At 49.4% G+C, this 24109-nt stretch overlaps 1 protein-coding gene across 2 annotated transcripts; it reads left to right on the top strand.

Annotated features, from left to right (window-relative positions):
* Window positions 1-23463, top strand: RELB (RELB proto-oncogene, NF-kB subunit). 2 transcript variants are annotated; one of them, XM_084814982.1, is made up of 11 exons: window positions 1-295; window positions 6658-6714; window positions 11784-12331; window positions 14641-14798; window positions 15391-15482; window positions 16604-16735; window positions 17240-17344; window positions 18037-18252; window positions 19386-19454; window positions 19579-19659; window positions 20105-23463. In XM_084814982.1, the coding sequence occupies exons 1-11, from the start codon at window positions 1-3 to the stop codon at window positions 20464-20466; spliced, it is 2115 nt and encodes a 704-aa protein (XP_084671108.1). In that variant the 3' UTR covers window positions 20467-23463. The 2 variants fall into 2 exon arrangements, with proteins under 2 accessions (XP_084671108.1, XP_084671107.1); XM_084814981.1 differs by lacking the exon at window positions 1-295 and adding an exon at window positions 1593-2794.
* The last annotated feature ends 646 nt before the right edge of the window (window positions 23464-24109 follow it).

Genomic DNA, 24109 nt, shown 5'->3' on the forward strand with positions numbered 1-24109 from the left:
ATGCGAGTTCCGGTCATGACAGCTTTGCCTTTGTCTCTGCCCACACCCACAAGTGCCCCGCTTCCCTTTCCCAGAATTGGGCGTCTTTGCTGCCCCTCCATCCCGTTCCAAGAAATGAGTCAGGAAATGGGGACGCCCAAAGTGGAACCTGCTGATGGGAGCGAGGAAGAGGAGGAAAACGTAGCAGCAGCAGCCGCAGCAGGATGTAAAACAGTCCAGAAAGGAGTCTTCCAACATGAGCCCTGCCTGCAGTATGGGCAAGTTGCAGAGGGCGCAAAACAAGGAGGAGAGCTGGGTAAGGGCACTAAACTCCCTTCCTATAAGATTACATGGCATCACGGAGTTAAGTTCCCCATTGCACGTCTTTTTCACACGTGATCAGGAGGATTACACGGGGGGGGGTGTCAAAGGGCGGATCTTCTCCACTCTCCTAATGCGCGTTTTTAGGCACCACCCCACAGATATTCTACTCTGTGTCTAGGCAAGCGATTCTGCATCGCCTCCAACTAGGGTTGCCAACTACATTTATTATTGTTGTTGACTAGATCCTGCGCGTCCTGTGGCGGAATCTGCAGATATTAGGTGAAGCTTATCGGAGCAGCAGCACCCAACCTGGTGCCCTCCAGATGTTTTGGACGTCAACTCCCATTAGCCCCAGCCAGCATGGCCACAATGGTCAGGAACTCTGGAAGGTGTAGTCCAAAACATCTGGAGAGCAACGGGGGGGGGGCTGCTTCAGAGGATAGAGAGGAGCAGCGACACTTGCATCTCATTCCTCCTGAAGAGCTTCACGTAGGGTGTCAGCTGGTCATCGAGCTGGTATTTAAGGCACAGGAACAAACCATGCTGATTTTCAGGCCAGTTGACAACCTTACCACCGTCTCCAAACTGTATCCTTTTAATTTTTTCCCCCTTCAAAATAAGTTCAATTTTAAGTATTATGAAAGGGCTTTTAATAGCCTGAAGAATGGAGTGTGGCCGAGGTTTACAAAGTTGGGGAAATTTATTTATTAAATTTCTTTTAATAAGGTGAATTTCTTTTCTTCCTTTCTCATCATACTGGAACAGTTTTCCCCAACCTGGCACTCTCCACATGTGCTGGACTACAACTCCCATCATCACCAGCCAGCCAACTGGGAATGCTGGGCATTGTAGCCTGACACATATGGGGGCACCAGGTTGGCTGGGGATGCTGGGAGTTGTAGCCCAACACATCTGGAGGGCCTCAGGTTGGCTGGGGGTGCTGGGAGTTGTAATCTAACACCTCTGGAGGACACCAGGTTGGGGAACCCTGGATTAGACAGTAATTCTTCACACAGCGTGCATCATTAACTCGTGGAATCCACTGCTGTAAGATGTATTTGATGAGGGGCTGCTAGATTATAAAACAAGGGTTATTGAGTGAAATTCATGTTAGGGAAGGTGCTCTATTGGCAGGGGCCACGAAAATCTCAATGGAACCTCCAGGTTTAGGGGCAGTTTACCTCAGAATAGCACCAGAAGGTGGTGGCAATCAACAGGGCAAGGTTGTCGCCTTTACAGATGGCTGGTGAGGTCTTTCTTTTCCTTTTCTATCCTTTCTTTTTAATCATAAAAACCAAGCAGGATCCCTGAAGAAAACTGTTATGTTACTGTATTGCAAAGGGGGAAAAAGGAAAGTGGTGTGTGTGTGTGAGTGAGAGTGAGAGAAAATAAGAAACTCTTATTATGGCAGGGGCCACGAAAATCTCAATGGAACCTCCAGGTTTAGGGGCAGTTTACCTCAGAATAGCACCAGAAGGTGGTGGCAATCAACAGGGCAAGGTTGTCGCCTTTACAGATGGCTGGTGAGGTCTTTCTTTTCCTTTTCTATCCTTTCTTTTTAATCATAAAAACCAAGCAGGATCCCTGAAGAAAACTGTTATGTTACTGTATTGCAAAGGGGGAAAAAGGAAAGTGGTGTGTGTGTGTGTGTGTGAGTGAGAGAAAGAGAGAGAGAGAGAGAGAGAGAAAATAAGAAACTCCAGGCCAAATCCCGAGGAATTTGGGGGTCCTTGACCATACCCTTTTTAAAGGCAAGAGAGGCATCTTCCTGGCCGGCCACGGATGGAAACGGAATGATGGATTACCACTTGCAGCCTTCCCCAGCCTCGCGCCCTCCAGATGGGTTGGACTGCGACTCCCATGATCCCCAGCCAGCATGCTGGCTGGGGATCACGGGAGTCGCAGTGTAACCCACCCGGAGGGCGGCCGGTTGGAGAAGGTGGGACGACCGGCAAGCCTGCTCCTGCAAAGACGAGGCAAGTCCCGCCGTGCTTATGGGGGCGGCCTGGTGTTTCGGTTTTGCGCGGGCGGCGCGGCAAGAAATCGAAGGCGGCAGCACGGGGCCATCCAGCCTTCGCCTGCCGTCCAGGAGCGCGGCCCCCGCCCCCCCCGAGCGCCTGCTCGCTCCCCCGGCTGGGCTTCGCGTCGCTTCCCCCCTTTTCTTCTCGCTGGTTTGCGCAGCGAAAGCAGGAGAGCCCGCCCCTCCGCCGCCCGCCAGGGGGCTTTCCCGTTCCACGGAGCATGACTTCATCAGGGCCCCCCGCCAATCAGGAAGCAGCAGCCGGCGGAGCAGGGGAATTCCAAGAACCCTCGGCCTCCATCAAAGCAAAAGCAAAAAAAAAGAGGGGGGGGGAGTTCGGGCGTTCGGGCCGGCCCAGGGGGAATGTGGGCCAAGCCCAGGTCATGAGCTGCTTTAGACAGCAGCAGCAGCAGCACCCGCGCCGGCCGCCGCCGCCGCTGCAGGAGAAAGAGATGCTGGTTCCCCCGCTAGGTATGGGGCCGCTGGGGGGCACGACTGGGCGAGAGAGACGGCCGGCCTGGGGCTGGAGTGATGCTGCTTTCCGCGCGGGGACGGGTGGCTCGTGGCGGGGCGGGGGGCTGAGCCGGCGCAGGTCGAGGCTTGGGCACCGGGGGAACGCTGCAGCTGGTTCGAGGGGGACATGCCGCCGCCCCCCCCCCTCCGGCTCCTTGTGATAGCAGCAGCGGCAGGAGCAGCTTGAGTTGCACACAGCAGCCTGATGGCCTGATCCGTTCCGTGCTGAGGCAAGCTTCACACTGGCTGATTTAGGCAGACCCAGCTGCTATTAAAGGAACAGGAGGGGGTCAGTTGGAGGGGGATTCCCCGCCCGCCCCCCCGCCCGCCCCTCCCTGTTATTCAGCAACCATAGGGACAGTACTTGTATTAAAAGGCAGATCCACCTCCTCTGTGGAAGTGATGAGCAAGGACGTTTCTTGAGCGGAGAGATGGGTGAATATGTGTTTGGGTCACTCCGAACGCCCGCAGAGAGGATCATTTTTATTGGCATTCTTTGATGGCTTTGAAATGGTTGTTCTATGAAGGTCATTTGGCTGCTGTTGGTATTGATCCTTAGTGTTATGGTGGTGCTTCTGTTGCCCCCCCCCAGCTGTTCCTGATAATTCAGGCTTGTTAAATAGGCATTTGTCCTCATCTGGTTACCTGTGGCAAGCAATGATTGTCTCCAGGCAGCGAATCTTTACAAAAGTTGGTGCTTTAGGTTACAAATGACTTAGCATAGGAATACATGGGCTAGTAAATGTTTTGTGGGCTAGTGCTTTTGTGGACGACGTACTTGCATAGCTAGTAACTGTTATATCATGTCACTTAAAAATACTTCAAGTATATATTACATCAGAGACATTTAATTAATATGTGCATCACCAGAGTGCAGGAGGTTTCTTGTCCCTGGAGTTTGGGGATACAGTGGTGATGAGGTGTTCTTTGGTTCCATCGTTTACATCCAGGGCATGGTGGAAAGTGCAGTAGGAAGGTGGAACCTTGGCTAAGAACATAGAAGAACCATGCTGGATCAAGCCAAGAGTTCATCTAGTCCAGCATTCTGTTCACCCAGCGGCCAACCAGCTGCCTGTGGGAAGCCCACAAGTAGGGCGTGAGTGCAACAGCACCCTCCCGCCCAGGTTCCCCAGCAACTGGTGTACAGAGGTATACTGCCACCGATACTGGAGGTAATATGCAACCATCATGATGAGTAGTAACCACTGATAGCCTTCTCCTCCATGAATTTGTCTCCATGAATGGTTCCATAGAAGTGAAGTGTGGATCTTTGACCTCAGAAGGTAGAGTGTGCAGAAGGAAGGTGTAGATATGTCTGTGGTTTGGAGAAAATCAGGTGCAGTAAGAATATATTAGGAGTGCAAAGCACTGGTTAAATCATAGGAAAACGTAGGGGGCATTTAATGAAATCCTTAAGCTCCATCTCCTAACCCCCGCCCCCCATAGCCTTCTATAAAGCCAGTGTGGAGTAGCCGTGAGAGTGTTGGACTGGGAGCTTGGAGATCCGGGTTCTAGTCCCCACTTGGCCATGGAAGCTCACTGGGTGACTTTGGGCCAGTCACAGACTCTCAGCCCAACCTACCTCACAGGGTTGTTGTTGTGAGGATAAAATGGGGAGGAGGAAGACAGCCACATAAGCCACCTTGGGTTCCTTGAAAGAGGGGAAAAAGATGGTATATAAATGTAATAAATAAATAAATGCAAGATAGAGTTGGCAGCTGCCCAGAAAACAAAGATGGGGTTGGATCCAGGCTTCATAACTAACTGAAGTCCCGTTGATTTCAGTGGTTCTACTTTAAGTAGGACTTTGCCTGGATTCAACACAAGATGACAGTCTGGCCTCCTGTCCTGGTGTTTTAAACAGCCGCTTGATCTGTGGAAATGAGCAGAAGATGCTTTTCAAGGAATGGAGACAAGCATGGTCACCTTCTAATGTCTGTAGATCAAGCTGCTGTTAAAGATGCAGGAACAGGCTAGTTGGTGGTCCTAGTATGAGGGAAATTGGAGTGGGGAGGAAATTTGCACCAGGCAAACAGAATATATCTGGTTCTGAGATTAAATGCGTGGGAGTGTAGAAGACTGCATCTTTGGCCTGGGTGTCTGTAGGTGCAGGAGAGAATAAATCCTGTAGCCACCAGTAAATAGGCAGTTCAGTCGCAGTTTTACTCCAGAGTGGCTAACCTGGTTGGGGGGGGGGTAGTGGAGGCAGTGTTTAGCAGCTGGATGGCAAGCAGGTATCTATCAGGTGAAGTCCTTTCCCCACCTGTAGATACAAAGACCACTTCCATATTACATCCTTGCCCCTCTTGGCTTATAAAAACTGGCAGGAAAGGAATAGTTGGATGGGCCAGGGAGGTGATAAATGCTGCCTTGTGAGAGGGAGTGGTCCCGGGCCACTTCAAAAAGGTGGTGGTGAGACCACTCCTAAAGAAACCCTCCCTGGAACCTCAAAACCATAATAATTTTAGGCCAGTGGCAAATGTTCCTTTCCTGGGCAAGGTTCTTGAGTGGGTGGTTGCCAACCGGCTCCAGACGCTCTTGGATGAGACTGATGATCTAGATCCATTTCAGTCTGGGTTCAGTCTGGGTTTTGGCACAGAAATAGCCCTGGTCGCCCTGTATGATGACCTATTTCAGGAGAGAGACAGGGCGAGTGTGATCTTGTTGATTCTCCTTGATCTCTCAGCGGCTTTTGATACCATCGACCACGGTATCCTTCTGGGGCGATTGTCTGAGCTGGGAGTGGGAGGCACTGCATTGCAGTGGTTTTGCTCCTACTTGTATGGTTGGCTACAGAAGGTGGTAGCCTTAATAGCCTCAGTGGCACAGAGTACCTTCTACCAACCTCAGTTGGTGGCCCATCTACACCCCAATCTGGACAGGAATAACTTGGCTTCAGCTGTCTATGCTCTGATAACCTCCAAGTTAGATTACTGCAATGTGCTGTGCATGGGGCTGCCTTTGAAGATGGTTCGGAAGCTGCACTTTGTGCAAAATGCGGCAGCCAGACTGATAACAGGGAGCAGAAGGTCTGAACATATAAGACCAACTCTGGTCCGCTTGCGCTGGCTGCTTATATGCTTCCAAGCCCAATTCAAAGTGCTGGTTTTGACCTATAAAGCTCTACACAGCTCAGGACCACAGTACCTGACTGAACGCTTCTCCTGGCATGAATCGACCCACATACTATTCTCTGCATCTAAAGCCCTCCTCCGGGAGCCTCCTCCGAGGGAAGCTCAAAGGGTGACAACAAGGGAGAGGGCCTTTCCAGCGGTGCCTCCCCGTTTATGGAATAATCTCCCTGACTAGGCCTGCCTGGCGCCAGCATTGTCATCTTTTCAGTGCCAGGTTAAAACTGCTGTCTTCTCTCAGGCATTTGGCAGTGTATAATGAGTCTCTTGATTGTCTCTGGCAGGCTGTTTTTGTTCTAGATAAATGTTGTTGTGTGTGTTATTTGTTCTGTGTTATTATGTGAATGGTTTTATATTTCACATAATGTATTTTAATGGTTTTTAATGTTTGTGAACTGCCCAGAGAGCTTTGGCTATGGGGCGGTATAGAAATATAATACATGAATGAAATGAAAGAGAGTGGAGACTTTTCCCTGCTAGATTTCTGGTTGTCCTGCAGCTCTTTAAGGCATAGGAACTCTGCCTAAAAAAGAAACTGACAACTCTGTTAGCATGCTCGTCCCCCGTGTGTGTTGATTCTGTACATGTCTAGAATGCCTGAATAGAGCTGAGGGCTGAATTGCTGTGGGCAATCCAGTTTAGGAGGATTGGTTGAATCACATCCAGTATCTTGTATTCATCTCTTCACAGGTGCCGCCCTTACGGCTTCTAGCTTGTCCGTGATGCAACCGACTGCAGAGACCTCTGGTAAGGACCACTAGCCTTCCGTTCATGGGTGTCCCTCCAAACTCCTCTGCACGATCCTGGAGTTTAATTCTTAACTGGTTATCAGTGAAAGAGGAAATAAAAGTGAAGGGCAAGGAAGAAAACCACTGAGCTCTCACAGGTGTCTGTCTGCTGTGAACAGAATGGCTTCTCCCTCTGTAGGAAGCAACTGGTTACAATAAGTGGTTCCAGACCAAGCCCTGTTGGTGAGCGCTTGCAAAGAATTGTGGGATGGGGAAAGAGGGGAACTCTGGTTGTAACTAGCAAGTGACGTAGAAAAGAAATAGCTTTGCCTGTTCTTGTGCCTTTAACAGCAACCTGAGGGGCTGCTGATTTCTGTAGAAGCTTTCACAGCATGGATATAAGAATTACTACCTGCTAATGTCTGCAGCCTCAGCTATTGCTAAAGGTGCAGGAGCAGGGGTTGGCAAGGGGGAAAAAAGTTGGTAACTCTAACTCAGGGGGAGTCTCTTGGTTACTTTTTTCTTTAACTTGCCATAGAAAAATGTGCAATTTACTCCTGGGGATAAATACTGTGTGAATGGTACAGTTGTGTTTGCTATCTTCTCTTCTCCTTTTTTTTTCCCTGGGGTACGAAAAATCAGCAGGTTGTTGTCTTTCTGGCATGGGGATAAGGGGTGTGGAAAAACGTTACTTGTTGAATTTCCATATGCCAGGCTGGTGGTAAAGGCACAGGTGCAGGGCCAGTAAATACAAGTCAGAAGTAAATCCTTCTTCCTGAACATCCCATTCAACAGAAGTGCTGTTGGTCCTGATTTGCATAAAAGTTGTGCAAATCAGGATGTTGTTGTTCAGTCGTTCAGTCGTGTCCGACTCTTCGTGACCCCACGGACCATAGCACGCCAGGCCTTCCTGTCCTGCGCTCTCTCCCGGAGCGTGCGCAAGTCCATATTCATTGCATCCGTGATGCTATCTAGCCATCTCATCCTCTGCCGTCCCCTTCTCCTTTTGCCTTCAGTCTTTCCCAGCATCAGGGTCTTTTCCAGGGAGTTTTCTCTTCGCATTGCATAAAAGTAGTGATGCATTAATGCTTTGGTCTCTGTATTTGCTATGGGAAGAGCAATTTTTTTCTTGACGTTTGAAAGCCCAGACTGGGAGGTCATCTCAGTGGAACTTTTATGTCCACGATCACTGGAATTCTTACCCCTGCTTTCCCTGATTTTTACATCTAGTAGAAACAACCCTTGCTGTCCACCCCTTTCTGCCACCATGAGGGCTAGAAACTGGATGAAGGCCGAGCTGATCAGGAAGTCAAATTATTTTGCTATTTTGTGCAGACATGTGGGATTTGCTGTGCCCTAACTTAAAAATGCTACTTTTCTTTCTTTTTTCCTTTGCAGATGAATTAGGTAAGCACTCTGGGGCTTGGGGGTATGCAACAAACTTCAGGTAAGGAGAAATTCTTGACCTGTATGAGGAGTGTATGTACATACGGCTTGATTCACATGTAACGGTCAAATCATAGTTTGCTTGTTGGGGCTGTGTCTCAGGCATTCGAGTGACAAAGATGTGTGTGTGAAGTCACTCAACATGCAGGTGTGGCAGAAAGGGAGTTGGAGAAGTCCTGCCCATGCAAATCAACTATAGAAATGACTTCAGTTCTGATCTGGTGTACTGAGAAGGGTGCTGCAACTGGTAAAGGAGTGGCTTACATTTTATTTATGAGGAGAGCAATCCTATGCCCCTTAGACAGCATCTGGGGGGAAAAGGATTCTTCGGTTTCCTGGATATGAGGTCAGAGACAGGGCTCTGACTTTGTAGCCAGGAAACTGCACATCCCACCCCCTTGTAGCTGGTGCAGAGAGAACCACGCCAGCTACCTCTCCATGCTCTGTAAACGGAGCACAGAGACAGGGGAAAGGAGGTTTTCCTGGGGGTGGGGAGGAGACCAGAGCAGCTGGCTTATAGCCTTTCCTATTGCTGCTCTAGCCTTCTTCCCTCCCCCTCCCTGAAGCCTCCGCTAGATGGGCGAAATCGCCTGTCTAGGTTAAATGCAGTGCGGGAGGCGCAAGGCAGAGGATACTTATAAGCCTCTGAGTTTGGGGGAGCATTTATGCCCAGGGCGCAACCCATAGGATTGTACCTTTATTTATTTAATTATTACATTTCTATACCACCCAATAGCCGAAACTCTCTGGGCAGTTCAAAATGACTAAAGCCACAAAATACATCATAACTTACAATATAAAATGTAAATGTTTAAAATTACAGTATAAAAGTACAAATCAAAATAAAATCTAGCCACAGTGCAGAGATTTAAAATATAATAACAGATTTAAAACAACAGAACTAACAGACTAAAATGCTTGGGAAAATAAAAAGTCTTCACCTGGCACCCAAAAGAGCACAATGTAGGCACTAGGCAATCCTGTCTAGGAAGCTCATTCCAGGACCGCTCTGCCACAGCAGAAAAGGCCCTCCTCTTGGTAGCCACCCGACTTACTTCCTTTGGCAGGGGCTCCTGGGGAAGGACCCCTGAAGTGATCATAGGGTCTGGGCAGGCACATATGGGAGGAGGCGATCCTTCAGATAACATGGCCCTAACAAGGCCCAGAAATGAACTGCCAGCCTTTGCTCCAATCTCCTTTGCTCCAAAGGATGGGCTTATATCTTCACCAAAGGAGCAGTGGAACACAAGACTTCTTTATTTTATTACTTTATTTGTTTGGCTATTTTAAAACTGCCCTTCCTTGAAAGATACCTTCCCAATGTCCTTGGCCACCCTTCCCCGACCTGGTGCCCTCCAGATGTGTTGGACTACAACTCTCAGCATTCCTCAGCTGGCCTGGTTGGCTGGGGGATGTTGGGAGTTGTAGTCCAACTCATCTGGAGGGCATCAGGATAGAGAAGGGTGTCCTTGACCATCAACATCATCTGTTTTGTTTCTCTCATTTTAAAAAGCATTTTGGAAAGGCTTTTGACGGAGACTGAGTTTTGGGGGAAGGAAGTACAAAAGTTCCTAAATATAAGCGCCATCCCGCCCCCCTCCCCCTGGTAGTCTGACTTTTCTCATGTCCAAGGTGTACCAGTGCCCTGACACAAAGGGGTGCATATCGCTACTCCATGATCTCTCCCCCCTCCCTTTGGTGATCCCTGCATTTTCTACGCCTCCCTCTGCCTGCCCAATTTCCCTAGGTGGGTTGCTATATTACAAGGGAAAAAAAACCCTGGCCTGCTCTTGTGCTGCCTTTTAATAGTTCCTTGAAATGTAGAACCTGGCATGCAAAGCTTTTTTGCAACATGGTGATAGATAATGAATATCACTGGCTAATTCTGCAGATCGAGCCAGTGTGTAAGGCACAGTGGATCCCTAATGCGGCACCTGCGGGGGCATCTAATGGTGCCCACGGAACTCTTCATTCCCTGCTCCCTTCAAAAATTATTACAAACAAACAAACTTGGAAAATGGGAGTGTTCTAGGTTCTCCTTACTGTTCGTGAACCTGCCGCTGATCAGCTGTTTGGCAGGCAGGAAGAGAGGGAAGGAATTGCTTCTTGGCCCTACCCGGTCTCTAGTCCCAGCCTCTGCTCTGTTTCTCTTCCCAAAACTCCTTTGCCTTGCTATTTCCCCTTCCCCCCCAGCCGCTAGCCTTGCTCTTTCTCTCCCCTCTCTCCCTTTGTCTTGCTTTTTCTCCCCATCCCAGCCTCTAGCCTCAGTCTTTGTCTCGCTATTTCCCTGACCCCCGTCCCAGTCCCTAGCCTTGCTCTTTCTCTCCCCTCTCTCCCTTTGCCTTGCTTTTTCTCCCCATCCTAGCCTCTAGTCTTACTCTTTATCTCCCTCTCACCCCTTTATGTCGCCATTTCTTCCTCCCGCCCCAGCTCCTAGCCTTGCTCTTTTTCTCTCCTTTTGCATCCCCTTCTCTTGTTCTACACACACACACACACACACACACACACACGCTACCTTCCCAGGCAGGGGTTCTGGCGGCAGAGGAGGAGGTAGGAGCACCAGGTGGGGAACGGAGTGGCTGAGCATGGGGTCAAAGTACAGAAAACTGTTTCCTTTCCGTTGGGGACTGGGGGCATTGTCCTTTCCTTTGGGGCTGGGGAAAGGTGTGTGTGCAGCGTGAGCAGAGCAATCCTCTGTAGGCTTACTCAGAAGTAATTCTCATGAAGTTCCATGTAAGCATGCATAGGACTGTGACCTTGAATGGGTATTTTGTTGTGCTTCTGTGGGATCAAATATGTCGATTGGCTTTGGGGTTCAGACCCTTCCTCTGCTTGTACTCAGTTTCTTGGGGGAATTACTTGTCTTTTGACTAGCCAGGCACTCACAGCAGCCATTATGTGACTAGCCACATCCTCCATGGAAGCTATTTTGTGGTAGCACTGATAGTTTCTTAAATCCCCAAATGTGCCCACGGGTCCAAAAAGTTTGGGGACCCCTCGTGTAAGCACAGCTTCAGTGACTGGTTGACAAATTGGCAACCTTCCCCCCCAACCCTTGCTCTCCATGTTCCAGCTTGGCATTTTGCGACTAGATCACTTTCATTGCTAGGAAAAACAAAGAGATCAGGTTTGGTTGTGCAATTCCACAGCTTGCTGCTCCTAGAATGTACTTAATCTGCCTTTGTCACAGCCTGGCACCTGGTTCTTTTATAACAGCCTTCCCCCAACCTGGCGCCCTCCAGATGTGTTGGACTGCAAGTCCCATCATTCCCAGCCAGGCTGGCCAATGGTCAGTAATGCTCGTACATCGGCTAGAGAAGGAACAGCTGCAGGGAGTATGTTTCACCCTTCCCCACCAGAAAGAACACCTATAAGAACTTTGAAACTAAGATCTTGTGGCTAAGTTTTGCTTTTTTTTCCTCGTCCTTCCCAATCCCTTTTCCATTTGTGCCATGTCTTTTAGATTATAAGCCTGAGGGCAAGGATTGTCTCAGCAGTCATCTTCATAAGCCACTCTGGGAGCCTTTTTTGGCTGAAGAGTGGGGTAAAGAAACCTATAAATAAATCAGGAAATAACGTGAATCCCAGTGCCTTGAGCTGAACCGGGAAGCTGATCTCTCTTTCTCTCGAACTGCCTTCCAGCCATCATCGATGAGCTCATCAAGGAAGATGGCTTCGAGGTGAGCCCCGTGCCACTTCCGGCCAGGCTCTCCCTCAACGGTCCGGCCAGGCTGATACCCAGGTGCTCCAACGTGGCGTCACCGGCTGGGATGCAGAGCCGAGCCGAGCCTGTGGGAATGGGCCTGCTACAGCTTGGCTTGGAGTCGTATGGGCCCCCCCGCCTTCCCGCCGCCCCCGCCCCGCAAGACCCGTCAGCATCCCAGCTCTCACAGAACCTCAATAGCTTGACGCTGAGGCCCCAGCTGGTTCCAAGAGGGACGTCTCTCCCTTTGCTGCCCAGTAGTAGCAGACGCTCCGAGGCCCCCTGGCCCCCTCCTGTCCCTTTGATGCGTCCCTCGATGCTCCAAGAGCCCCTGGACGACAACATCCAGGAGCCACCCAAGCTGGTAATTGCAGAGCAGCCCAAGCAGAGAGGGATGCGTTTCCGTTACCAGTGTGAAGGCAGGTCAGCTGGAAGCATCTTGGGAGAATGCAGCACTGACACCAACAAGACCCTGCCATCCATTGAGGTGAGTGTGGAGGGTGGGGCCAGGGTGAATCTCTGCCCACAAGCAGGAAGGAGGGGCTTAGAGTGGGACAGTGGCAATCGTCTATCAATATTGGTGAGGAAAGCAAGGATTCGGCAGTAGCCCCCTGCCCCTCCACAAGTCTGCAGTGTTCCATGTATGATAGGCTCAACTCTGCAGTGTAGTCCCCTCTCCAGCCATTGGCTGGGCTGCTGTTACGTCATGGAATGTTAATGATCATTCTAAGGGCTCAGTGAGAACCGTCAACAGAAGGATGTTCATACACGCTGCAGCATCTGTGAGGAAAGGGAAAGGTCAGTTTAAGAACATAAGAGCCATGCTGGATGAGACCAAAGGCCTGTCTAGTCCAGCATTCTGTTTGCAGAGCGGCCAGCCCAGTCCCTTTGGGAAGCCTGCAGCAGGACAAGAGTGCAATAGCATTCACCTACTCATGTTCCTCAGCAGCTGCCTCTGATCCTGGCGGCCATATATAGCCATCATGCCTAATAGCCAGCGATAGCCTTATCTCCATGAATTTGTCTCAACCCATTATAAAGCTGTGGGAGGAGGCTGAAGACGTTCAAATTAGGCTCTGCCAGGTGCTGCAATGGTTTCAGGTTGCACATCCTGGGCCATAAAGAACCATGACTGTTCTTTTGTCAAAGGCAGATCCAATGTGATATGTCCACCCACGGGCATCAGGAAGCACCCTCTCAATATTCTCTGCAGCCATAAGGTCTAGCGGTGGCAACGGGTGCCTCCTGGGGCTGGGGCGGGGGGGGGGGCAGAGGACATGGCAGGTGCTCCATATTCTACTGAGATTGGCGGAGGAGGGAAGGAGAAGACCACGTGTGGCCCTTCGAAGCAGTGGAGCAAATGTACCTGGTTGTGGGGGGTGGGGTCTCTCTACCACAAGTGGGTGGGGAGACAGAGAGGGGGTCACTGCCCCATTTGCCCCAAATATAGAGCTGCCTCTGTGTGTGTGTGTGTGAGAGAGAGAGAGAGAGAGAGAGAGAGATCCCCAACCTGGGGCCCTCCAGAAGTGTTGGACTACAACTCCCAGCATTCCTGACAATTAGCTATGCTGGCTGGGGTCTGCTGGGAGTTGTAGTCCAACGCATCTGGAGGGCAACAGGTTGGGGAAGTCTCAACGCTGATGTAGTACTGGCAGTCTGTGGACCAGATGCAGCATGCAGGGCCTCTTCGACTGGCCATGGGAGTGAATGGCAGTCTTTTTTCAATCCTAATTGCTGTGTGGGGCGCGTGTGCATGTGCAAAATTTTGGGGAGGGGGAAGTCACAGCTGGGGAGAGAAGGGTTAACCTCGTGGGCTGCGACAACCCCGCCTCCCCCAATCCAGTGATTAGGCTTGAAAAAAGCCTAGCGCCTAAACGATATTAAATGTATAGCTGATCCTAACATTAAATTTTATTTTAGTGGAAGTACAGAGGGCCTCAATCTGGAATGGAATCACCATGCACCTTCCCACCCAGCCTCGTTCCCCTTAAATTTGAGCCTGCATGTAGGGGCTACAGAAAGAAAGAAAGAACCCTCCACTGGCTGTGTGCTACACATTTAGCATAGGGTGCTCAGAGGGAGAGCCACTTCATGTGCATGAATATGTGTGAATGGGAGAGGTGGGTGAATGGGTATGTATTTTTATGTATTTTATTGCTGCAAGCTGCCTTGGGAGGGCTTCTGCCCTGAATGGCGGCCAAGAAATATTTTAAATAAATAAGTATGTGGTTTTGGCCCACCGCTGGCATGTGTGCCCCGGAAACAGGGCCAGCGTCAAGGGTAGGCATGGTGGGGCGCTTGCCAAGGGCCCACACGTCAGCAGGGGCCCCCTGACAAGAGCCCTCCTGGAGTTGCACCTCCTCTCCACCATTGCACCCTGATTGTTCACCTGCTTCTCTGGCCCAGACAACAGCGGTGGTGGTGAGGAGAAGCAGCAGAGGCCACGGCCTTTTTGCTCCCTGGCGCTCTGCCTGTCAAGCACGCAAGCGGGAGCCATGATGAAGAGGAGGAGGAGGATCAACAGCAGCTGGTGATAATGCTGTTGAGAAGGCAGACTCACTGAAGTTTCTTGTCCAAGGGCCCTCCAAAACCGGGAGCTGGCCCTGCTCGGAACAGAAGCCCCTGCCTTAAAAAAAAACCAAAGAAAAAGCCGAGGGCGTGTTCCACTTACACAGAACGCACAAAGGTCCTGCCTTTAGGAAGGTCCGGTGAGGCCACTCCGCTGAGGCCTCTCTGAGCCCGCCCTGGTGATGATGGCCACCGGAGGAATGCCTCTCGCTCTCTGTCTTCCCCCAGCTGCAGAACTTTGCGGGGATCCCGGAAGTGAAGGTGACAGCCTGCTTGGTGTGGAAAGACTGGCCGCATCGCATCCACCCCCACAGCTTGGTGGGGAAAGACTGCAGCAACGGCCTCTGTGAAGTGACGCTAAAGCCCCGGGTCAACCCCAAGCACAGGTAACGGTTTGCGATTCTTGACCCCTTGCAGAGAACCTAAGTTCCAGCGGAGGCTGGTGGCTCCGATGTCAGTGGGGCGGTGAATCCGCTCCGGGTTTCTGTCAGAACCAGTCAGAACTCTAACGTTCTTAGAGTTCTGACTGGTTCTGACAGAAACCCAGAGCGGACTCATCGCCCCACTGACATCGGAGCCACCAGCCTCCGCTGGTTGTAACATCCAAGAAAGGGATATAATGACAGAACCACACGACTGCTCTCTATTCCACATTTGGGTCTGGTAGTGGATAGTGGTGAAGAGGTAGCATCGTTCTAGCATTTTATTCAGGAAAGGGCTGTAGTTCAGAGGTGGAACATTTGCTTCAGATACAAATGGTCCCAGATTCGATTTCTCCCATCTCCATGTAGGGCTGGGAAAAACCCATGTCTGAAATCCTGAGAAATGTCAACAGTACCAAGCTGGATGAATGAACGGTCTGACTTCATATAAAGCAGCTTCATATGGGCCTGTGGGGCTGAAATGCCTCCCTTTGCGACAACTTTTTTTTTCTCCTTTTGCCTCCTGACCCCAAATTCCCCTCTGATTGCTTGGCAGCTTTAACAACCTTGGGATCCAGTGCGTGAAGAAGAAGGACATAGAAGAATCCATAGAGAAAAAGCTACAACTTGGAATTGATCCTTTCAAAGGTGACCTGGGGAGGGGGGCCTCTAAGAGCCACTGTCAGCCTTGAGAGGCTGGGCTGGGGCTGGGTTCCGATATTAGGCACTGATTCTTCCTGGACGAGAACCATGATCTAGGAAGAGAGGCCTTAGCAATGGGGGATGGGGCCCAAAATACCAGCATATTGTAGCTTAAAGCTCATACTGCCAATAGCAGAAGCATTTTGGTCTTTTAGAATGGGAATAAAACCTGGGCAAAAGACGGTAAAACATCCAGACCAGGGTGTGTCCATCTGAGAAATCCTGGAGGGCTGGATTTGGCCCATGGGCCTGAGGTCCAACCAGTGGGGTCTGGTGGCTCCGATGTCAGTGGGGCGGTGAATCCGCTCCGGGTTTCAGCCAGAACCAGTCAGAGCTCTAAAGGACCTTTAGACCTCACCGCCCCACTGACGTTGGAGCCACCAGTCTCCACTGGGTCCAACGCCTTTGCTTTAAGGCCTAATAGTTCCAGAACATGACCTTTCTCTGCCATTTTGCAGAACATCTCAGGCCTGACTGGCTGGAAGCTGTATATAAACTCTTCCAAATCAGGCTAGACTCCAAAATACTGGTTTGTATGTGTAGACTATGAAAAGTGCGATGATTTTTTCCATGGCGTTTTATAGTTGGCGTTTATAGTTGGCGTTTATAGTCTGGCCGTATAGTAGGCCAGCCATTTTTCTAAGTAGGCATGGTGTGGGAGGTGCAGGTCTAGTTGTATTCTGTGGGCCGAGCTCTATATTTGCATACCAAAATATGTATTTGCATATTTGATAGCCACCAATTTGGATGGCTTTAAAAGGGGGGTGGACAAATTCCTGGAGGAAAAGGCTATCAATGGCTATTAGTCCTGATGGATATGTGCTACCTCCAGTACCAGAGGCAGTCAGCCTATGTACACCAGTTGCTGGGGAACATGGGTGGGATGGTGCTGTTGTGCTCATGTCCTGCTTGTGGGTTCCTGGTTGACAGCTGGTTGGCCACTGTGTGAACAGAATGCTGGACTGGATGAACCCTTCGTTTGATCCAGCAGGGCTCTTCTTACGTTCTTAAGACTGATTTGTATGTTCTTGCTCATGCTTTCTCTCTCTGTCTCTCTCTCTGTGCAGCTGGATCATTAAAAAATCACCAGGAGGTTGACATGAATGTGGTCAGGATTTGCTTTCAGGCATCCTACCAGGATGGCATGGGAAAGACACGGCACCTCAACCCCGTCTTGTCAGAACCCATCTTTGATAAGAGTAAGTAATGGGGAGTTTTGGAAGGGAGGGTAGTGGGCAATGGGTCATTTTTGGTAGTGGCCACAAAGGGAAATAATGGAAGAGACTGAAGGCAAATAAAACCAACAACTCTGAAGAGGACAGTGACGGGATGGTTCTTTTCTTTCTTTTCTTACTTAATGGATTTTCCGCAGTAAGAAAAAAAATGGGCAAGTCAGTGGGGAAACATGGGAGGGTTACGGCTGGTAGATGGTATCATCTGGGGCCCCTGTAAAATAAAAGCCTCATCTGGAAGTACCCAGGGAGTTAGGAATCAGGCTGATCAAGTGCTTTTGGCAGGGCCGAGATCCTACAAAACCCAGAAAATGTGGTATGGACAGGCCAGAAGTGGCCAATTGTCATTACTCAGTGGCCAGTTGTGGTTACTCAGTGGTCAGGGAGTATAGGGCTAAAAAGAAAATGCGGGTGTGGTTAGGTTGTACAAAGAGGGCCAAATTCTAGCACCATGGGTTTTGGTTTGCACAGAATCCACAAACACATCAGAGCTGAAAATCTACCGGATGAATAAGGAGTACGGGAGTTGCACAGGCGGGGAGGAGCTGTATTTGCTGTGTGATAAAGTCCAGAAAGGTAAGTGAAGAGAACTCCGGGGGCCTTTTAAAGGCTCCACTCCGCAATGAATCAGGCCTGTTGAGCCCGCCTGATTGGCCTCTGATTGGCCAGAATCAGAGATTTCATGATGAGAAAGCGGAGAGCGACAAAAGGAGCTGGTGACAATGGGGGGGAGAAGACAGAGTCACTGAGGGAGGGGGCCCATTGAGAATGTCTTGCCCAAGGGTCTTCCTAAACCTGGAGCCAGGACTGACTCTGATTCTGATTGGCCAGAAGTCAGTCCTGGCTCCAGGTTTAGGAAGACCCTTGGGCAAGATATTCTCAATGGGCCCCCTCCCTCAGTGACTCTGTCTTCTCCCCCCCCATTGTCACCAGCTCCTTTTGTTGCTCTCCGCTTTCTCATCATGGCTATCGCTTGCTTGCTTATCAGGCCAGAGCAAGAGCCGGGTAAACAAGCAGGGTTGTAAATGATGAAGAGGAGGAGCAAATCCAGGGGGCTCTTGGCAGGTGCCCAACCATGCCTATCCTTGGCGCCAGCCCTGTCAGAAGTGCATAAGGAACTGTTGTTTGGGTGACAGTGGGAAGATGTCTTGGAAGTATTTAGAAGTAGCCAGCATTAGCTGAAGGACTGCCCCCCACACCCCGCCAGCGCTCAACAAACTCTCATTCCGCACCCTGTCCTCACCTCCACTTGTCTGTCACCCTTGCAGAAGATATCTCCATCATCTTCCGGAAGGACACGTGGGAGGGCAAAGCCGACTTCTCACAAGCTGATGTTCACCGGCAGATTGCCATTGTCTTCAAGACGCCACCCTACCAGCACCTGGACATCACAGAGCCAGTGGAGGTGGAGGTGTACTTGAGACGGTTGACAGACAGCGTCTCCAGCGAGGCCTTCAACTTCACCTACCTGCCTAAGGACAATGGTATGATAGGAATGTAGGAAGCTGGCTTATACCAGGTCAGACCATCTAGCTCGGGCGCACAACCTTTTGGCCCTGGGGTGCGCAGGCCTTTTTGGCACACACAAACACACGTGGCATACACACATGTAAACGCATACACAACTGTAATTCTTACCGATCTGGACATTTTCCCATTAAGCATGCAAAGTGCAGCTCAAATCTGTGCATGTGTACTCGGAAGTAAGTCCCAGTGCAACAGGTTTCAAGCATACAAAATGCAGTTCAACTCTACGTACGTCTACTCAGAAGCAAGTCACAGAAGGTGATACAGGGGACAAAAACCCAGACTTTTAAAACACGCCTCCGATTTCCACACCTTCTCCTTGCATGACTGGTTTAAATACCCTGCTCTTTAAATACCTTGAAAATTTAAAGGTATTTAAAATTTAAATGCCTTTCAGTCGCTGTCATCTCTGATCACATAACCTACAAGTAACTGCATTTCAAAACGTGTTTAAAATAGAAATAAATAAATGGGCCTGCTTGTGCCGACTCCAGGATTTGGAGGGGCCCTGGGCAAGACTCCCTCAGCGAGTCTCCCTTCTCACTGTCATTGTTACCAGCTGCTACTGCTCCTTCCCTTTGCCATCACTGCTACTTGCTTGCTTGACAGGCAGAATGCCAGTGAACAAGGAGGCAGTGGCATCTACTCCTGCTCTCTGCCACCATTGTCTGGGCCAGAGCAAGAGGCAGGTGAACAAGCAGCGTGCAATGGTGAAAAGGAGGAGCAAGTCCAGGGGGCTCTTGTCAGTGGGCCCCTGCTGGGGTGTGGGCTCTTGGCACGTACCAGCCATGCCTACCCTTGGCACTGGTGCTGGGCCCCACCTGTAGGCCCGGAATAAAATTCTAATAGTAGGGAACGGGTTAAAGGACAAAACAAACCACTACTGAGATTTAGCCATCTCATTCAAAATCTTTGAAACAAACAACATTAATTTCCTAACTGTAAAAAATGACTGGGCTTCAACAGGGTGGCATATTGCAATTCTGACCAGTGCCTGAATGGGGGGTAGCTGTGAGCTCCTGGGAGGAAGGGTAGGATGTCAATGTAACAAAGAAAATAAGAATAATAGTATGGCTCCATCTTTCTACAGACACGTACAGGGTCAACAAAAAGAGGAAGCAAGGCATGCCTGATGTCTTGGAGGAGCTCTCTGGGCCAGGTTTGTATGCCTGAGGGCAAAAGTCCAGCCACTTGGTTTGCGCCAATGGGGATGGATCATGAATCTGGTTTGTGTAGTATGCATACCATGGCCAGATATGACAGAGTTCCCTTTGCTTCCCCAGACCCTCATGGGATTGAAGCCAAGAGGAAGAGGAAGAAGCCAGGGTACATGGACCATTTCAACTTTTCAACTCCATCAGCAGGTCAGTCAGTGACAAAAGTCTGTTTTATTAGGGGACTGACCTCCATTTCCTCCCCCCAATAGGGGCAAAGAGGGAACAATGCCCGTGGCACCCCCTCCCCTCAACACACACTAAAAGCTTCCCACAAGGCCCCTTGGGCCTAGTCTGCTGGCAGAGCCACAGTGGTAGTGAGCCAGTGTTGAAGTGCAAGCCTGGAATGCTCCTTATGGCTATTTCTGGTTTGGGGAGAAAGCGTGAGAGTGCCCAGGGTTTGCGCTCCTCTTTTCTTTCTCTCCCTCCATTTTAGGAGGGTGGGGACTCTTCCGCCATTCTAAATGAAGCTGGTTTCACAACTGAGCCAAGGGGGAACCAAGGAGAGGTTGCTATGCTAGGAAGCTATCTCATGTTTTGTGTAGGGGTCTGTGACTATTCACAACATCCCTGAATAGTGGTGATTTCTTTGCAGCTGGCTCTTTTCCTTGTCCCGAAGACAGGACTTTCCTGACCAGCTTGGAGCGCATCACAGTGCCGGACCTGTTTGAGGAGTATAACCTGGTTCAAGACTTCTCTCCTTACAGTGGCCCCAGCTTGAGTGATGTTTTGCTGCCGTCTACCATGGACTTTCCAGATGCTGCAGATCATGAGCTCCTGCTTGATGCTTATGCCATCCATGCTGGGGTATCTGCCCCCTTTACGATCTCTGGGGATTGCGAGCAGGAAGGCACAGCTAGGTTGGTTGGGAGCAGCATGTTTCCTAGTCAGTACAAAGAGGCTGAAGCGCGACTGGAAATGGAGACCAAGCTCAAGTCGGCTGATGCAACCTTGTGAAGGAACATGGCTCCACCACAGCCTCTGAAGGAAGAGGCCTAGCTCACATTTTGAAGTCTACCAGTAGGAGGGAGCTCCTTCCTAAAGCAAACAGGGATATGTTCTCTAGTGACAAACTGAAGGGGGAAAGAATTACTTTGGTATCCCTGAGGGATCCTTGGTGGGCTTCCCTCTGGGAGACAGACATGAAACAAATGGAAGGAAAAATTGCACTAATAGCTGGATGGTGGGTAGGGCAGCACTCTGCGGACAGGCCCAAGACAGCTGCATTTCTTTCCTAGTTTCTCTTCCTCAGTTTTCTGTATGGGCAAAATCTGGTCAGAGACACCAACTGTTACCAAATGTCTGTGTGTCTGACCAAAAACATACAGACAGATGAATGTACTCTGTTAGTATAAAGGAAGAAACGAAGGCCTTTTCCCCACTACATAATGATTTATGCAGATCTCCTCTGGAATATTTTCTACTTTACTCCGGATTATTTTCAAAAAGTCTACACATGTGGCAAGAGCTAGTGGGGTATGCAGTGCTGATCCTCCTCTTACAAACTCGTAACCATGTATTTCATAATATTTTATCTTTCAATGAATTTATGAAGGCTTGAGGTATATGAAGCTGCCTTATAATGAGTCAAACCATTGGTTTAGCCTGGTACTTTCTGGCAGTGGCATTCCAAGGTTTTTCTCAGTGCTGTTGAGATCTTTTGTAAAATTAGGACATGCCAGAGAATGAATCTGGGACCTTTTGTGTGCAATGAATGCATTTCTGCCCTCGCAATGTGCTATAATCCCGTGTGCTAATATTTCCTGTGGGAAGCAGGTCTGAAAGCTTGTGCCACTTTTGAACAACTTGGGCATGTGCGCTTGAGAACATCCTATGCAGCTGGTTCAGCTGTCTCATGCAGCCAGGAAAAACAGCATTACAAACCAGGGTATCATGTGGTGGGGGCTATGTTTTTCCTTTCCCTGTATAATTTACATAGTTTGTGCTAAAACCATGTTCCTGCCTGTCGTCATTGCCCACCTGTCTTGTATGTAGAGAAGGAGGAATCTATTAAGCTCAGTTTCGCTCAGGTTCTAGTTTGCCACTGCTAAGTTCGTTCTACTCTGATTCCACACCAAATTTCAATTTTTTAAAATCTGCATGAAATTGGTATGCATTCTCATGCACATTTTTAAAAGTACATTTTGGTGTACTTTTGCAAAACTACCGCATTTCCCCCATTAAATCAAGCATTCTTGTGCACGTGTATGCATTTTTGCATGCATTTTTTTGAAAGGTTCACATTTGTGTATGCATTATTTTTTTTTTTTGCGAATTGCATCGCAGACTTTAGAAATGTATGGGTTTTGATGGTAAACTGTGTGCTGGCTTGTATTTAGGTGTGGGAAGTGCAAATCTGGCATTGAAATGAGAACGGAATGAATTTCTTGCCAATCCCTACTATATGTGAAGCCTTAGGGCCTAGAAACTTTCGATTTTCACAAGGATGCTGAATTCTGTGCTCAATACCAAACGTCACCTTTGTGCAGAATTACTGAATGCCCACAGCCTTTGCTGTGACTCTGGCATATGGAAACAGGAGATTATAGTGTGCCTTTTTTAATGAAGTGGCCTTCCTGAAATTACAGGTCCCCAGGAGCTAACAGCCGCATGCATAGCGCCATTCACACATGAAGTTTGTGTGGTTTGTGGTCCATGTGTGGTCATATTTGAACGTGAAAAGGTGGGTATGGGTGAGGGGAGCTGCTCTCTCTTCTCCTTTTCTACCTCCCCACACTCTGTCATGTCAGGCGCTTCTTTCTCTTGGCTCACTCTGTCAAAGCTGGCATGGGAGAAAAGTGCCTGAGCTGGTGAAGAGGTAAAGTTTGTGTGTGTTATGTGTCTCTGTGTGTGCATGTATGGGGGGAGGGTTTAGCGCCCCTCTCCCAAACAGCCCATTTCATGTTCAAATAAGACTCTCCTGTTTAAACATGAACAAGGCAGATGAGTAAATGAATAAACCAACATGGCTACCTTGCTGTATCTCGTTTGGCCCTTAGCTTCACTTAGGGTACCCTAACAAGAAAAAAGCACATCTCAGAATGGTGCTGGAGTAAGACTTCCTGAAATCTGACCCAGAAGCCCAACAGAATTTTGAGGCAGAGTGGCAATTAGGAGCTCAGACATTTGCTTCTGTTTGGAATCCTTTTTACCAATCCTTTCCTTGGAAAAGGGGACAGATCCATAAGAAGCATTTTGCTTTCTTCAGACACTTGAGAATGGTTTCCAGGCATTGTTCTACCTGTGGCTTGCCTTGTGTTGTCCTCTCCTCCCCCTGCCCCCCCGATTCAGGGTATATTACCATACCCTCTGTACCGGCAAATATTTTGTGAGATTCTCTCTTCCTGTTGTTTCTCTCTGCTTCTTTACCTGTATGGGGCAAAAAGCATACATTGATCACAATGTTAAGTTTTAAAGACTGCAGTGCCAGACTGCAAGGATTTTAATATGTTGCACTATTATTATAATAAGGAAAAGCACTTAATTTCTTCCCATTGCCACATATCACCGAAAGAGAGATGTCTCCAAGCTTAAGAAAGCATTTCAAGGTGTAGAGGGAAACAGCACCTTCAAAAGCTCCTGGCTACAGCAGAAGCACCAGGAAACATTTTCCTACAGCTTCGAAAGAAGATGTTGGATGGATCCTGTTTGTATCAGACCTGTTCTTTGAACAATGTGCCTTCCCCCTTTCAAGATGAGGCTGGACAGCCATCTGTCAGGGATGCTCTGACTTGGATTTCTGCACTGAGCAGAGGGTTGGACTCGGTGGTCTTGTAGGCCCCTTCCAACCCCACTATTATATGATTCCCCTCCACTGTACTTTCTCTGGGCTTGTCATTCATGTCTATGCATTATTACTGGCTTAATTTTAGCCCCATAACCTGTTTTCTGTGCCGAGGCCCAGCCCTGGAAAGATGTGAAGTATTAATAAAGCAAGCGGTGCCTCTGACCATGTACAGGGTTCATTTCCTTTACCAGTGCCTAACCACAACTAGCTCCCACACTTATGGGGCAGGGCTCCTGGGTCAAAGGGGCGTGGGATCCAAGGGCAGCTTCATTTCTACACTGGCACTTTTTCAGGCTTGGCTCCTCTTTTTCTTACTAAACTCATATAGTTTTGTATTAGTCGCTTCTGCTTTGCATGTAGCAAAGCAACAAATGCTACGCTTCAAAGGGCATATCCAGTGCCAGTGGAATTTGATTAGCACTTCCTGTGTCCAACTGAGCACTGCGGCTGGTGGAGTGACTGATATGAAGCAAGTAAGGCTTGTCCCTTAGAGATATGGGGATAGGATGATTGCGCCCAAGTGTGTGGGTTGCCAGATCTCGGGGTTTGACCTGAAGCATGTATTAGCCTGTTTCTCAGGGTCTTCAGGAGAGAGACTAAACTCACAGGGTGAAGACCAAAATCAAGAGGGCAGAGTCCTTTCCACTTGACTTGCTGCTCACTTTGGCCCCCATGTCCATCAGGTGCAGAGCATTCTAACTAAAGGATTGTGCTTGGCAGAATAGGGTCTGCACCGGCTGGGACAAAGGCAGAGCCTAGTGGAAGAAGATGGCACTTGGAGGGTGCCTCAGGGTTATCACCAGTAGAGTATTG

Source organism: Heloderma suspectum, chromosome 10, assembly GCF_057233095.1.
Source record: "Heloderma suspectum isolate Gila_16-S chromosome 10, 16-S_ref, whole genome shotgun sequence".
NCBI lineage: Eukaryota > Metazoa > Chordata > Lepidosauria > Squamata > Helodermatidae > Heloderma > Heloderma suspectum.

What these genes read in the sequence shown, in the direction of transcription:
- RELB (XM_084814981.1), top strand. Translation starts at nt 2,143, where the DNA reads ATGGGTTGGACTGCGACTCCCATGATCCCCAGCCAGCATGCTGGCTGG. An exon ending in CTACCTGCCTAAGGACAATG is followed by an intron (nt 18,253 to 19,385) that starts GTATGATAGGAA and finishes ATCTTTCTACAG; the next exon opens with ACACGTACAGGGTCAACAAA. An exon ending in GGAGGAGCTCTCTGGGCCAG is followed by an intron (nt 19,455 to 19,578) that starts GTTTGTATGCCT and finishes TTGCTTCCCCAG; the next exon opens with ACCCTCATGGGATTGAAGCC.